The 15,775-nt window shown below is 40.7% G+C and overlaps 1 protein-coding gene across 18 annotated transcripts in view; it reads left to right on the top strand.

Annotated features, from left to right (window-relative positions):
* The window catches only part of MTSS1 (MTSS I-BAR domain containing 1), a 126,110-nt gene that overhangs the window by 15,154 nt on the left and 95,181 nt on the right, over nt 1-15,775 (top strand). For 16 of the 18 annotated variants that reach the window (XM_038129044.1, XM_038129064.1, XM_038129050.1 and 13 more), the window contains 2 exons: nt 1,532-1,593; nt 4,316-4,389. In XM_038129044.1, coding sequence (XP_037984972.1) covers nt 1,532-1,593; nt 4,316-4,389 — 136 coding nt within the window. Of the gene's footprint in view, nt 1-1,531; nt 1,594-4,315; nt 4,390-15,775 lie in introns of those variants that run through there. The other 2 variants (XM_038129052.1, XM_038129053.1) reach the window with 2 other exon arrangements.

The following is a 15,775-nucleotide window of genomic DNA, read 5'->3' as shown; positions in this document are numbered from 1 at the left end:
GACGGGCTCTAGAGCAGGGATTGCAGTAAGACTAATAGGTTTAAGGAAATAGCATTTTTTGCCTCTTAATTAGGTTTCTTTCATTTTTAAAATGTCTGACAATTTTTTGCTTAGCACAAAGCACTTTATATTCTAGGTCTTGCCACCCAATAACTGCTATTTTCTCTTTCACTTTCTGTATTTGCCACTGGCTCTGTCATGTGTAGAGTATAACAAGGTTTTATGAACACCTGCTTTGCATTGTTTGGGGTCTTTTCCCTTTCCTTTTTCCTTTTTGCAAATACCCCACAAGCCTTGCTGAAAAATAGAGTACCAGTAGGCTTCCAAGCAGGTGTCTGGGAGCTGCCTTGCCAGGGTGTACTGAGGAGCTGGAATTTGTCGGACAGCTTTTGGGGAAGGGCCTGTCTTTGCCGTGAAAACAAAACACAGTCTCTCACGGCAGTGGATATTGGTTTACTTACAAAAATCAGACCAGTTTATGAGGGTGGATTGAGTTTGCTACAAGCAACAGCACTTTCTTGCAACCTCTTCCAGTCAGAGCTGGGGTAATGTTAGCCTTGAGGATCTGCCTTATCTGGGTTTTATTGTGTTGTTGCTCTGGTAACAGCAAGTCTTATACCTTTATTAAAGGAAGCAGGGATATTTTATTTTACTCTCTAGACTCCAATCAAAGGGAAATGTTGAGGTTTCTTTCTACCACATTTGCTGTTAGCGGAAAATTTGTACTTGCTCTGCAGAGAGCAATTTCGGAGCAGAGAGCAATTTTTTTGTTTTAAATTTGGCAAATAAAGATCAGGACTTGCAAGAATACTTCATGTCCATATTCTAAGTAAAACTTTGGGGTTTAATTCAGTCTTAAAAAATGGGGAGAATTCTATAGGAAACTTGAAGTAAGGAAGAATTAAAGCTTATTAAGCACTTTGTATATGCTCAGTGCCATGCTGTTTTATCAACTTCAATTCAGAAATTGTCTCCAAGGCTTTTGACTGTTTTGGAAACAGGTCTTGCTGTGACAAGGTAGCTGTTGGGAAAGCTGGTTGTCTTGAGCTGTCACTGTGCTTTTTCTGTGTGCAAGAGTTATATTGAGGCAGTGCTTGAGGTGGTGTCTTGTTAAAGTCACACTTCATTGTGTAGGCTCTGAACGTGGAAAAAACACAGATGATCAGTTGGTAAAGAAGAACAACTCTGATGCTACCTTTGGTTTTGGGAGCTTCTCTGTACATGCTGTTGCAGTATACTAGTACCCTGCTTTGAATGGGCTTGGTTTTTGCTGTATCCATCCAAAGAAAATAATTTCTTTTTGCTGCTTCAGTTGAAATCCCTCGTGCCCAGTGTTTCTATTCAGAAAAATTGTAAAGCCTCATCAGAGGGCTACTGTTCCATCTGGATTCAGAAGCAGTCAATTTTGGTGTTCATGGATTTAGGATTCAGTTTCAGTTATTGTTTTACATCTAGTTTAATTTGATCAATAGTATTAAAATCAGAATGCTCAAATCAAGTGTTCATTGTTGTGTTTTGTTTTTTATTGCAGGGAAGTTATCCAGTGTGGGAAGATTTTATAAATAAAGCTGGGAAACTGCAGTCTCAGCTTCGGTAAGTTTTATGTTACACAGTCAAGATCCTCTACAGTTCCTTGTATGTGCAAACATTAAGATTGCATGAGGCTTTTGCAAGGATAATTTTCTAAGCACGTCCTAGTAAAATTGTGCATATTTCTTAGTCAGCATCTGCATGTAATTTTTTAAATAGTACTAGTGGTGTTTTAACATATTTAGGAAAATTCACAATATGCCATCAGCTGTACATAATAAATATAAAATGAACTAAATTTAATCAATATTGATGAAAAGTTGGGAAGAGTTTTCTGTTGTTTAGTGAACACACATTTGGAGTTAGGTCAATGTTGTCCTTTTTATTAGTGTAGAATATAAAGGGGTTATTTTGGAAGAGGGCTCAAAATATTAAAAGATCTTTGGTAGCCTTAACACCATTTTCTTCTGACTTAAAAATGAAGAGAATTGCTTTGCTGGATCATACATTGGTGATTATTAAAACTTAAGAGTTGGGGTATACTTTGAAAATGGCGCTCTGGATTTTTTGGTATATGACAGAAGTATCACACTCAGACCAATTCTACCTCTAGAATTTATTCATTTGTAAAATTTGTTTCTGCTGATACAAATACAAGCTCAATTTCCTCACAACTCTCCCTAAACCACAGTCTCCTCTCTGCTCTACAAAGCACCAGCTTTTCTTCCCCAGCAGCTGTAGTGGTAACAGGTTATTGGCAGTCTGGTTTGTGGTTCTGTGTTGCATTATCATTCCCAGAGAAGCTGGGGGTTTGTTTCATTTGCCCTAAACAGCTGGAATATGCTGTTCTGCTGCACTGTGCCTAACATGCCACACTTGCACCTGTTTTTTTTTTTTCTTTTCCAGCAATCATGTCACAGTGAGTATGGAAGATGTAGAGGAAATAGAGAAAGAGGAAAAGTGGAGAACTTTTGTAGCATTTTGTACTCTCCAGACACAGGCTTTTTGGGATGGCATGAGGCATACTTTTGTTTATTTCCCAATCCTGTGGTGTTGCATTCTGTCAGTGTAGTGCTACAGGAACATGCAAGCCGGCAGCTTGAAAGCCTGTGTTCGAGGATTTGCTGTTTGTTTCTAGCAAATGTGAGCCTTTTGCTGCTGTTTCATTTATGTGTGCTCTGATAAAGGACAGCAGATGTCATTTGAGCGGAAGCCAGATCTTTCTGGATCTTTTTACTGGGGAAATGGAACTTTGTTATTAGCAATATATTTAATAATTAACAACCTAGTACATGAATAACAGTGTGACCCACAAGTTTGGAAGATGGAAATCACAAACAGTGTTAAGGAAAATTTTAGAGAAGGTTTTCTGGTTCCAGGGCCCAATATTGCTAGCTAGCTGTCAGGGTGAGGGGGTTTGCCCTCCCTTTAATCTCCTGGGCATGTGGAGAGTCCTTATGCATTTGCTTGGTCCACTCACGCCGGGGCGTTTTTTTTCTGTGTGTGTGTGCAAATCTTTTGTGCTGTCAGTAGGCCATTTACTACACTGCCAGTTATGTCCTCTTTACCTTGAGCATATTTGGAGTGAGACTTGCATAAAATCTGACCTAATTAAGCAGTCCTGTGGTCTTTCTGGCTGAGGATCAGCTTCCCTGCAGGTCTGCTGGGTTTTTTGAGGCTACCAAGGAGCTCTTGAAACAAAGTGAATGTGATAGTCCCTGTTCTGGATTTTGCTTGAAAAGGCTGACTGACACCACCAGGAGAGAAAATCAGAGTTACTGTTAGAAAAGATGTGCAGAAACAGAGCCATGAGGTAACTGTGGAGAGGGCACAATTGTAGAGCTCCGGCCTACTTTCTCTTTAATTGGGTCAAGCAGACTATAAACCTTCAAAAATTGGGACTGACCTGAGATGTTCAGGGCTCTTGGGCGTGCTTATCTAGAACAAACGTGTCTGGAAATTGTAACTCACGTTTGCTGTCCACTTGAACAGATCTGTCCACCACAGGCCTGTGGGTGCTTTCCAAACGTGGAGGGAGATTGGGATAGTGAGGTTGATGCTTTGGATTATGAAGTCTGAGGTTGCTGGTGTACCTCTCAGGAAGGGTCCTGCTTGGGGGAGCACTAGATCAGAAATGAGTTTTGTTTATTTTGGGGGTTGGTGTTTTTTTGTGGGTTTGAGTTGTTTTGGTTTTTTCTTCAAATTGAGGGGTTTTTTTTTCTTCTTTTTCCACTTTTCCATTTGTCCAAGAACTCCAAACCAGTCTGATTTCCAAAAAATTTTGTTTCAAGGGACGCTCATGCTCCCCACATGAAAAATGCAGGCAATTGTTTGGCTAGGATCCTAGATAAAAGGAAGTTCCTGCATGTTTATTCTTAAAATATGCATGTTCCCTGAAAATAGCAGTGGCTATAATTTGTTCACTAATGGGTGAAGTATAATGTGTGTTAGATTTGTTTTTCATGTTTGACTGCTTAATATTAGTTCTTCAGAGGAAATCAGCTAGAAGGAGGGTGGCTGTGCTCTTTTGAAACAGCACCTGTCCTGTGCAATTCTCAGCATGGAATTAGCGTGGCAGCCTCCAAGTCCATAGTGCTAACACAAAGCAAGGAAGGGATTAAGAAATGAAGGAGGGAAAAGGCTAAGTTCAGATATAAAAGAGAATACTTTTTGTGGCCTCTGCAAGTTCACAGTGTTATTCTTTATAAGCCTAAATGTTTTTGGCAGTAATTAAATAGGCATCAATGAGACACTGCTAATGTTTTGTTATCTGTATGCATTTCAGGACTACAGTAGTAGCAGCTGCTGCCTTTTTGGATGCCTTTCAGAAAGTGGCTGACATGGCTACTAATACACGTGGTAAGCAGATGTGTCAATATTGAGTTTAACAGAATGCTGTGTGGTTTATACCATTTGTAGTCATAAAAAGAAGTCTTGTTACATTGACAAGCAGATCTGTGAGACATCTGTTAGATGGACTTGCACTTTGAAAAAGTGGCACGTGAAAAAGGAAGTTGTCTTTACTGAAAAAAAAATGCTGGAAACCTGTAATTTAAATGTGTCATCAATCATGTGAACACTTCTTAATTACCATTTGAATTATACGTTGATGAATAATATTTTAGAAAGCAAGATTTACAGAAATCTGTATTCACTGATGCCTCTGTACCTTGTGTAAATGTAAAAGGCTTGATACTCAGCTGGAATAAATAACTGTAGGGCTGCTGGAGGCAGCAGATACTGGCTGGTGCTATGGCCTTTAGGGTCTGCCAATAATGATGACGGTGACCTGTACTTATATCTTTGAGCAAAGACTTTGCTTGTTCTTCCCCTTTAAGTCTGATGTTCTTGGTCAAACTGAATTTTCCTGGGCTGTGGGCTTCTCTGGGTAGCTGTCTTAGTTTGTTGGTGAGTATGGAGAGCCAAAACAGTGCAGCTGGCATTCTTTTCAGACTGCTGAGTTGAAAGGGGACAAAAGGCTCCTTCTCTCTGATGCTGGATGCCCAGTGACCAAGGCATCGTGTGCAGATGTCCCTGCAGTGGTGTAGGGCATTCCCCATAGTCACTGTCCTTGGACAGTGAAGATTAAATCCAAAGTGCAGATAAATCTGCTGAGGGAGCAGCTCTTGTCACCTCTAAGCCTAAAGGTTTTGTAGCATTTTTCAAAGTCCTAATGTGCTATTGGCATTTGACTTGGAGAGTAAGAAAGTAATATTGCTGACATGAAGGGTGTTCATTCCCATTAGCAGAGTGCAGGCTCAGTCAGACTTCCCTCACCTCTGGCTAACAGGAATGACAAGAGGGAAGAATACTTCTTTTTCCTGTCTAAAGCTAATATTTACATTCTGATAAGAAGTTCCTCATTATATGAAAACCTACTGTAAATTATAGGTAATCTACTTACATAAAATAATAAACATGACAGAAAGTGGAATAAACTAAGGATGAGACTCAAGGAAGAACTTCACTTGGATTTCTAACATGTCCTTCCTTCAAGCATGTTCTCTTCTCTTTCTTCTGCTTTCCCCAAGGGGAAGCAAAGTAAAACTACCAAAATCCTTGAGACTTGTCTTCTAGCTGTGCTGGCAGGCTTATAAGACTTTCATTGAGATACCAGAATGACTGAAACTTTCCCAGTCTCAAACAAAAAATGGCTTGTGTGGGTTTTTGAAGGGTATTTTACACTTTCTGCTGTGTCCTGTCTTGTCTCTTATCTCTTCGAACACATCCTTTACAAAAGGAGCTCTGTGAATCCAGGCACGCCAAATTTGTATAGCTCCTCTGTTCTGTCTTCTGCCTTCCCTGACTGAAAGGATAGAAGGGAATTTTGGTTTTATTTTTAGAAAGTGATGTTCTGGGCAATGAATCAAAACTCCAAGTTAGCTGGTGGTTCTGATCTGCCACCCAGCCCAACTTCCATTTGTGCCCATTCAAGTTTATCTCTGAGGTTGCACCTTGCTCCTTTAACAAATGCTGATCATTCCGCCTTGCTGTGGACAGGGATAAACACCTGTCCCCAGGGAAGGTGATGGCAAAAATCCCTATGACTTATGAGGGCACAGTTCAATAAAAACATTTTGCCATCAGTTTAAGGAATTCTATTCCAAAACTGAAACAGAAAAACTTAATATTTTTTTCTCTGATATGGGAATTTTAACAGGCTCTCAGTTTTCCCTTTGAGTGGTTACCTAAAGTGAAAAATCCTTTCTTAAATTTTCCCTGTTACTTACCCACTATATAAAATTATGTATCTGATTGTCTAATCAAACATCTGGCTGTGTTTCACACTGTTTAGAGGGTTAACAGATAAACCAAAGTTTACATTTAACAGATTAACCAGAGTCAGACAAAGTCATGTTTAGATGCTGGGGATATATGAGACTTGAGTAGCCCTTCCCATGACAAAGGAAGGGAGGTTGGTATATTTTACATCATGAGGCTGGTTTATCATTGCATGAGCCAAATGCTTCTTCTGGGAGCTAACTGTGTATGAAAATGCTGAAGCAGGTGCCTGCTCTGGAGGGACAGCATTAGTTCCTTGTAGGATGACTGAAGTGTGGTGAAGCTGGTGCTGCCTTTAGTTTGTAATTGCTTGTAGTTCTACAGAAAGTGGCCTGTTATTTTAAGACTCATTGATCTAGCTGATGCAAGTGTTTTATCAGTCAACAGAAGAACTCTGGCTACTCTTTAATCTGTTTGCAGCAGCATTAGCTTTGAAAGAAGAAAAACTGTTTGCCAGGGTATACATGTTCACACACATGCAAGGGGAGACAATCTCCTTTCAGTCCCCAAGTGTTCAAGAATGAGAGCTTATTTCACATCATTGCCATTACTGCTGTTCCCAAGCACTGTCTTTGCTCTTCTGGTGCATTGTTCTCTCCATGCCATTTACTTCCTTCTAATCCTGCATTGGTAGCCATGTTAATCTTCACGTTCCCATCTGGAGCTCAGGTAGAAGGCATAATTGGAGCTCTGCCTGTGGTAAAACCTGATTGGATGAGTCAGATAACCTGTACTTTGCTCTATTTTTTTCCCTTTGTAGCTTCTGAAGTAGGAAAAGCCCTGAACGTGAAGTGCCTGATGTTTTGTGATGACTCAATATGCACGTTAATTCCCAACCAGCTCATTTCGGCTTTTGCTTCCTCCTTTGCTATCTCTCCATTTTGATGTGCATCAACCCAAAGTTGTCTCTTTTTTCCTCAGTTTAGTTCCCTTGGTTCAATGCTTTGATTTTAGCCTGACAAGGGAAAACGCAGGGAAATTAGTTATGATGCATGTATCACCAAAATGTTAGATTCCTGTGGGTCTGGTCATCTGAGAATCATCATTTGAATGGGAGAGATTGTTTAGTTATGTTGCTAATTTAAAGTAATGCTAGCTGTATAGCAGTGTGTGCTGGTTTTGCTGGCATCAGAGATTTTTGAAATCAAAATTCCTTCAGATGTTTTGATTTTTGAGCTCTGACAAAATAGAGACATCTATGTAGCAGTTTTTGTTATTCAGGCTGCATCTGTTTGGCATACAGCCCAGCAGAACTTGGTAGTCTGCAGTGGAATCTGTATTATCTCTCACTATGATTATTAAAGAGAATGCTTACAAAATATTAAATGAATGAGGTGCTTCAGGGTAACTTTAAATCCTTAATATGCCTTAAATAGTGTAATAATAACTCCTGAATACCTTAAAAGTGAAGTTTCCTTTTGGGGAGATGTGTGCTCATGAGTTTTAGTTCAGGCTTTTCTTATATGGCTTGTTTCTTTCAATATTTGGGATTCTAAATGTTTTTATCAGCATCAATTCTAACTGAAGCATGGAAGAAATTTAAATCTAGTTTAATTTAATTTCTGTTTACCTGATTATTTGTGCAATAAAAATATATTCCTTTATGAAGACAAGAACTGTGCATCCCAAATACTGTGTTTATATATGATATATGTTTAAATGGGCTTTCAGCAGTATGTAAAAGGGCATGTGTAAATTGCTTTGCTTTTTGTATGCTAGTCTTCTTCTGCCTCTGCTGCATTTGAATGTTCTTTGTAGATTAAGTACTAGAGCTCAGGAACTTGAAAAAGTAGGTGTGAAAAGTAACTATCCTCCTTGTGTTATGAGGGAGATTAATGTGAAGATATGCACACTTCTTATATATCCACTTAATACACCATCAGCAGCTTCCGAGTAAAACCCTGCCCCAATCTTGCCTACCTGCATCTGCACAGGTGTAAATTAAAATTTATGGAAAGATGATCTAAAAGCTTTGATTTACCCAAGCTTAAAATTGATCTTCAAAGTGAGGTTGTTAATGAGGCAGATGATACTCAAGTCTTGTGGTTTTTTGTTTTTCATTCATATTGAAGGGTTTTGCATATACATAGGTGTGCTTGATATTAGCAGATTAGTCAAATCACTTCAAGAGGGTGTCAGTGTATCACACAGCTTTCTCTGGCCGGTTGAATTCCATGGATTGTAATGCTGTTTTAAGTTCCCTCTTGGCAAGTGCTACTAGAGGTATGTTTTCCCTGCCTTTGTAATTCTGACATCTAGTATGTTTTCCATCTCTTTCATTTTACAGATGTCTGAGAGGATTTTAAGGCAATGCAGAGTTGGAGGAAATTCCACTTGAGTAGGAGACCCTTTCTGCTGGACTGAGGGTTTTGAGGTCAGGGAAGATACTGTGGATAGTCAGCCAGCTACCAAGGGGCACTGAGTAGATTTGGAAGCAAAACTCAGTCTGTGTCTGCATGGCATACAGCAGCAGCAGGGACCAAAATCAGCATAGTAATTTTAATGTTACACTTTTGATGGGCCGGATATATGAGTGTGGAAGAAGTGCTGTGTTAAAGTGCCTGCACTTTTTTCAGGCCTCATTAAATTTCAACAGCACACAAAAATGTAAATATGCTTTAACACTTTTACTTAGAAAATTAAATTTGATTAATACTTGCAAGTGTCTACGTCAGGTAGCTCTTCTATGGCACTACTCAGGGACTGCTCTTCATGTTTAATAAGGCTGCTCAAAATAGTACCTCTGCTGCAGGTCGGAGTTCCTGGACAGACTCTGCATCCCTGCTGTTCCAGGTAGTGTGCAAGTACCCCTTCAGACAGTCCTTAGTCTGGGTGATCCATTTTTATTTTGGCCAGGATCTATATTGTATGTATTGAAGAGGTTTCCCAAGGTGCCAAGCTGCACAAAGTGCTGCAGGGCTGGAATTATCTCTGGTCTCCCAGGTAAGTGTGCTTAGGCCTTCTGAACCAGGATCTTGCTCACTGCAAATATGGCAGAGTGTCAGCCAAGGTATGGTAGGGTCTTGGTGCTACAGCAGAATGTAATGGACAGTACTGAAAGGTGTTTTTTATTGATTTATTTATTTTTGTGGAGGGAACAAAAAAAGATGGAACAGAAGTGAAGCCTGGGGAGGAGAAAGACACCACAATCTACAGCAATACACAAACACTTGTATAACATTTTTGAAATAGACTGCTTTGCTCCTGGCTATGGACTGGGGAGATGTGATGGTGATCTGTGCCTAATTTCAGAGTGAAAACAAAGCTGGTCACAAGAGGAAAGGCATTCTCATTGTCCCATTCCTTCGTCTGACTCCTCTTTAATTTCAGATGCTGACACTCAAATAGCAAAACCTTTGTTTGAGCTTCCTGTCAGTTAAGATAAGACTTTGTCATAAGTACTTATTCCTCCTGTGGAGTCTTTGAAGAAAAATAATACAGTCCAGACTTTTTCTTTGTGGATTTTCATATATAAAATAATCAGGAAGAAAAGTATTTAAATGAGCCATTCAGTCTTCCATTATATTTTCATGAAGATGATGCAAAATGCAGGACCAAAATCAGAATCATTGGCAGTAATTTTGAAGCTGAATGCATATTACATATATGTTGTGTTTGGAGAAGTGGGACTTGGATATTCTGCTTAACAACAGCTAAAACTACAAATCACAAAGGCCGTGTTGTGTTATTCACTGTTTCTGTGTTCCCATCTCTCTTTAGACCAGTAGCAAATGTCAGTCCATGTTTGTCAACAAGTGTGTCACCCTGAGAACTCTGCTTCTGATGTGAGCCCGTTTGGCTGGAGCAGTCAAAATGGGGTGAACATCTAACATGCTCCAACACAAGAGAAGTGGTTTGGTTATTAATGACTAGATTTTATACTTAAGGGCTTGAAAAGGCTGCACTGCAGGTAAAACATGGCCATTATCTTTTCTTTGGATAAGTGCAGGCATTGCAGCATAAAATATTATTTATTTATGCCTTATTTTTTCCTTGAGTTCAAGACAAAATCTAGCTCAGGGTCATTGACAACATTTCTGCTGATTTGTCCCTACCTAAGGAGTAATATTCAGGCCAGTAGACAAAAATAAATGCTATAATAACTTACACAGTCAGATGTCCCTTTGTATAGTGCAGAGAGTGATGCAGGAGTGGAGTTTGTATTTGCCCTACAACCCAGTATTTTTTTGAACTTGCTGAGGTGCTGAGAGACTGAAATGTTGTTAGAAAGGGAGTAAAGCCACCAGGTAATTTTGTGTGCTAAACAGAAAATTTGAATGCAAGACCAGCTTCTATGAGGGGGAGAAAAAAAAAGGGCGAGGGAGGAAGAAGCAAACAAGCTTCTTCAGTACTTCGTCCAAGAAGTGGGCTGGTGTGTTAAGACAGCAGTGGCTGGACTTTTTTCACATGGCTGAATGTAAGTCTGCTCACTATGATCTGAATTGGAAATCTTTGGGAGTGTGGGGAGGGGGAACAGCTCAGAGTTAATTTTTCATACACTTGGTTGTGGTTTTTTCTCTCTCCTTATACAGCTGTGTTGCTTTTAGGAGGGGAGAATATCAGATCCTGGTTTTTCTGCAGGCTTGGGATGGATGGATTGATTGTTGTTTCCAGCTACATTATGATTTTATATCTCTGTGGGCATCTTCACGCAGAGCACCTACACTTCAGTAACTAAATACTGGTTTTGTAGCTGTAAAGAATTTTCTCAGTCTTGGCAACAGAACTAAACTTTTAATGTCTTAATCATCCAGTTTGGGAAGTAATGAGGATAAATTGTAAGTGGCTCTAGGATTTCCTTCAGATGATTTATTAGTTTAGAATCAAAAATGCAAAAGCATCCTTTTGATGATGGGATGTGGATTTGCAAGTGGAGGCTGAGGTTTTGGTTGGTGGTTGGTTTTCCCAGTGTAGCACATGTTTCTGTGGTGGGAGATCCCCTTTCAGGCTAATTCAAGCAGCCTTTTGATGTGATAAATTACTAGTTGGCACATAGTTACAATCCTTAGTAATCACAACAAGAGAGTTGTTGCAGCTCTTACTTATTTATTTTTAATCTGTCACCAGCTGGGTAACAAAGGTAGCTAAAGATCTGTTCACATAGAGTTTTATTTAGTATATTTTTTATTTGCTATACGAGAGAAAGGGAAGTTCTGTGTTGTGGGAAGAGAATTAGAAAATCAATTCAGACTAAGCAAGATTTCTGTGAAGTAGGGTAGTGCTTCTTACTTCATGGACCTTGCCCATAACAGCCTGTGGAGGCTGCGAAGGAGTTGCTGAGCTTCTGTGGGCTTGTGCTTTGTGCCTCACAGCTGCCTGGAAATGCAGGTTTGGGGGTTGTCCTTTTGGTGGTCACCTCAGTGGTGGCTTCCTAGAAGACATGTGTTGGTGAAGTATCAGATTTGGTGCTGTCAGCTGGCTTCTTGCAAACTCGCCAGACCTCTGGGGATGTGAGTGTGGACCTGACCAGAGTCCTGCAGTTAACCTCACTGCCCCCCAGTCCACGTGTCTGTGAACCGCTTGGGAAGTTCCTTTGTATCAGCAAGGCAGTTTGTGCAAAGGCTGTGATATAAAATGTGTGCTTTCACTTGGGGTGTCTTCTCCAGTTCCCTCAGTCTATTCCTACCCTGGCTGTACAAAAACTGTGTTTGTTTCTAATGACATGAGAGAGCTATACAAAAAGTGAAATTAAAAGCTGCAGCAGACTAATTGTGAGTGGAGTGTCCATAACAATGGGCTCCATCTAATCATTAACAAAAGCAGTAACAAAAGTCATTTTCAGAAGCAGCAGTGACATTTGCATTGTCTAACAGGTTTTTTTTTTTGCTCTCCATAATTCAGGCTGCCTCCCAGAAGGATGCTCTTCCACACATTTTCGTAGGTGTCAGGCCCGTAAATCGTATGTGTTCTCTCCGTGTGTGTCCATGCAAACTAGTGTTCCGCTGCCAGGTGATTTACTCCGTGATAGGATTCATCTCATGTTTGCATACCTGCTGCTTCTTGGGAAGCAGTGCATGTTCATGGTAATAATGAGGTCTTGCTTAAAAATAGACCAGCTTCCTTCATTTTCTTGTCCTTCTGTTTGCTTGATGATTTGTCGGGTGTTGCCAGCACAAATGTTTGTCCCTGTTGCTGTGCAAGCTGTTCACCCCCTCCCTCCTCCCTTCACGTTAGTTTTCTTCAGTGAAGCAGTTCCCTGCTCTTTTCTTCCCTGGTTGATGTAGTAAAACCTGCCCTGTTGAGGCTCATTTAGAAAGGTGGGGAAGAGTCCCCACTGATTCTTGAATTTCAGTAGAAAATTAAGGTCTGCCTGGGACAAGAAGTGCATTGTGCTGTTTGTCTTCCTCTTCCACTCCCACGCATGATGGAGTCCAACCTGTAGAACTGCTTCTGAAAAGTTATAATAATATTACCTCACTGTTTCGTTTCAGGGCTCAGAGTCCTCCCTCTTGTCTTTGTGCTTTCTACACCATTTTTTTTCTACAAATTAATCTGTGACCTGCCCTCTATTCAGGTTGTTTTTTTGGACAGGGTGGAGAAGAAGAGGAAGATGGGCTGTTTCCAAAGAAGCCCTGGGTTGTGACCTGACAGTACTTCCTGTAAAATATTTGGACTGTCTGTACTTGTATCAATGCTTAAATCTTCCTACTGTTTTGCAGTTGGTGCTTGTTTTGTTGTTTTCACGTGGGCTTCTTGTATGTAAAAATGAGGATGTTTTCCAGTCTAATGAAGCCACTGAAAAATACTACCACCTTTCCAGCATCCATCCCAACTCAAGCTTTGTAGAAACCACTTCAAAACTAGGAGCAGTGGCAATCGTGTGCGTGGGCACGTTCATCTGCAGTGTCGTGGGGTGGAAGAGGTCTGAGTTTGTACAATCAGCCCCTGCAATTGTTGTGAAATTCTCCTCTCCCGCAGCATTTATTACTATGTAAAATTGAAATCTGCATGATTTCCTGCTGTGAGCGCCTGTGCCGAGGGACTGGTTTCTATAGTAACTAATATCAAGGAGCTGGCTGGGACTTCAGTTTGGAGCAGTATTTGAGCCTGTTCTGCAGTTTGATGCAGCCCTGTGCGAGTACTTGATGGATGGCAAACAAGCAGGCAGGTTTGTGGCTGCCATTACTGCAGTAGTGGTGCTGTGCACCTCGGTATGTACACTGAGGGCTAAAAATAGGCATTTTGCAAAATGGAGTTGGAGGTGAGGACGGGGGATGTCTTTTTCTCTAACACCACTCCCCTCCCTTGGCAGAGCTGCCAGATGGAAACACTGAAGAATACATAAATGAGTGTTTGTCCTGGAGTCACTTCAGCCCACCCCAAAGTGAAAGATATGCCTGGGAACAGGGTCCATTTTCTCCCAAGAGTAAGAGCCATTGGTATTGCCATTACTCTGTTTTGAAGCAGAGATGGTGTTTGTTCTGCTGAGCATGATAAATAGCATTGTTAATGTGTTTTCGTCTGCAGGACCAGCTTCTGCCCTTACTTAGTCCCAGACACACCTGCTTAATGTATTTGATTTCACAGGGTTAAGCAGTGGTGGGAGTGTTGAAGCTTGGCTTGTAGAGACTGTAGGCTTTCAGGGTGCCAGGCAGTATGCAAAGCCTGATTTGCACCATTTACGATTAGTCCAGAATTAGTCCAGGGGTTAGGTGCATGAAAATGAAACTGAATCTTCTGTTTATTCTATCTTCACTTTTAAAATTTGAATAATGTGATGGAGGTGAGAAAGGAATGCAAAACAGTGCTCTCTGTCCAGACAAGTCCTCTAAATACAGAAACTGGACTTAGGCAGGCAGCAGTGGTTTGGTCTCTTTTTTCCCAACCTCAGAAGTTCCCCAAATTGTGATGAGATCAAGCCTGATCTCTAAAGTAAACTTGGGACATTGTTGAAATAGTCTGAAGTATGAAGATGTCATTTTGTAAGACTGAAGGTTGTTTTTCCTGGCTGTGCTAGAAAAGATACATATCAGATGTGCTTGTCTTCCAAGCCCTCTTCCCCCAGAAGCCAAGCATCTCTGAGGAGAGGGTGAAGTTGTATGTCCTGTGTACCTATAGACATGGACACGTGTGTACACACAAGGAGTGCCATTTGCTCAGCCAGCTCAAGGGGAGCCTTGACTTGGCCGCCCTCAGAGCAGCCTCTTACTCATTTGGTGTTTAGGGATGCTGGAGCAGGCTGAGGAAAGTGAGTGTAGAGAGGAAGAACTATATGGTGGAAAAGAGGAAGTGGGTGTGTTGTGCTGAGAATATTTGGGGGACGCCTGGTACATATCCATGAAGAAACGAGGGTTTTTATTTTTAAAAAAATCTGTTCAGGCAGGTCATCTTTTATATTCACCGTTTACGTATGCAAGTCCATAGTAAAAGTATTACAGCGATTTTAAAAAACCCGAGAAATGGCTGGATTAAACTATTTGCGTCAAGAGAGTAATGATGCATTCGAATAATCTGAGATAATTTGGCACGGAGATATGACCAGATTACAGTTTGAGAACTAGGATTGGAAACTGTCATTTAAGACTATAATGACTCATGTTGCTGAGAAATCATCTTCACCTTTGTTCTTGTGTAGAAGTAAAAAAATCTCCCTTTCTTTCAAGCAGGTACTAAGCCCAGTGCTGAAATGAGAATCTTAGAGTAAGACTTGGTTACATTTACACAATGTAGTGATGGACGTCCAGAACATTGAGTTGTTATAAATAAATTAAATCCCAAGTACATTTAGTAAATACTTTAAGTGCATATTGTGATGGATTATCCCTGTTTTCAATGCTTGTTCATTTTCTGCTAGCTTGCAAAATCACTGCAGTCCAGTTGAGCACATTTCTGTGGGATGCTGTTGTGACTGTGTATCCATTTTAAATCGAGGTTGTGTTGCATGGAGAATAGCAGCTCTGTGTGAGCGTTAGTCACTTTGGTTCAAAGGTAAAGAGTTCATGTGTGGCTCTTATGGAGCTGCTGCAGAGGCAGGAGCCTTGGTTATGAATGTAGTCAAGGGAATGTTTTAGCTATTAAGCTGAAATGTAGCTTGCTGCTGGGGAAATGAGTGTTGTCACTGAGTGTGTACTGTGATGCAAAGCCCTCCCCAGACTGCTGGGTTCAAGTGCACAGTGTGTGCTAATTGATTTAGACGAACAGATTTTAATCTCTCATTGTAAGCTTGAGGCCGGCTGCACTCAGAGCTATAAACTCCATTTTTCTCAAGCTGCACTTTCACAAGTGTTTTAGCTGTTCTGTCTGAAGCGGCTGCCTGCTTTCAGAGACTTTGTTCTTCACAACATGTTTTCTTTGTTGGCAACCTTACTAATTTAACATGGCTTTCAGAATTAGGAGTGGGAGAAAAAGCCGTCTTCATGTATATTCCCAGCTAGAGTGAAAGTACTAAACTTGTGTGCATCTCTAGAGACAATGAAGAAGCTGGTTGAGGTGTTACTTTAGGGTGACTTTATGCACAGTGTAA

This window comes from Motacilla alba, chromosome 2 (genome assembly GCF_015832195.1).
Source record: "Motacilla alba alba isolate MOTALB_02 chromosome 2, Motacilla_alba_V1.0_pri, whole genome shotgun sequence".
Classification (NCBI taxonomy): Eukaryota; Metazoa; Chordata; class Aves; order Passeriformes; family Motacillidae; genus Motacilla; species Motacilla alba.
The sequence above is the reverse complement of the archived record's forward strand: the minus strand, read 5'-3'. Positions and strand labels throughout refer to the sequence as shown.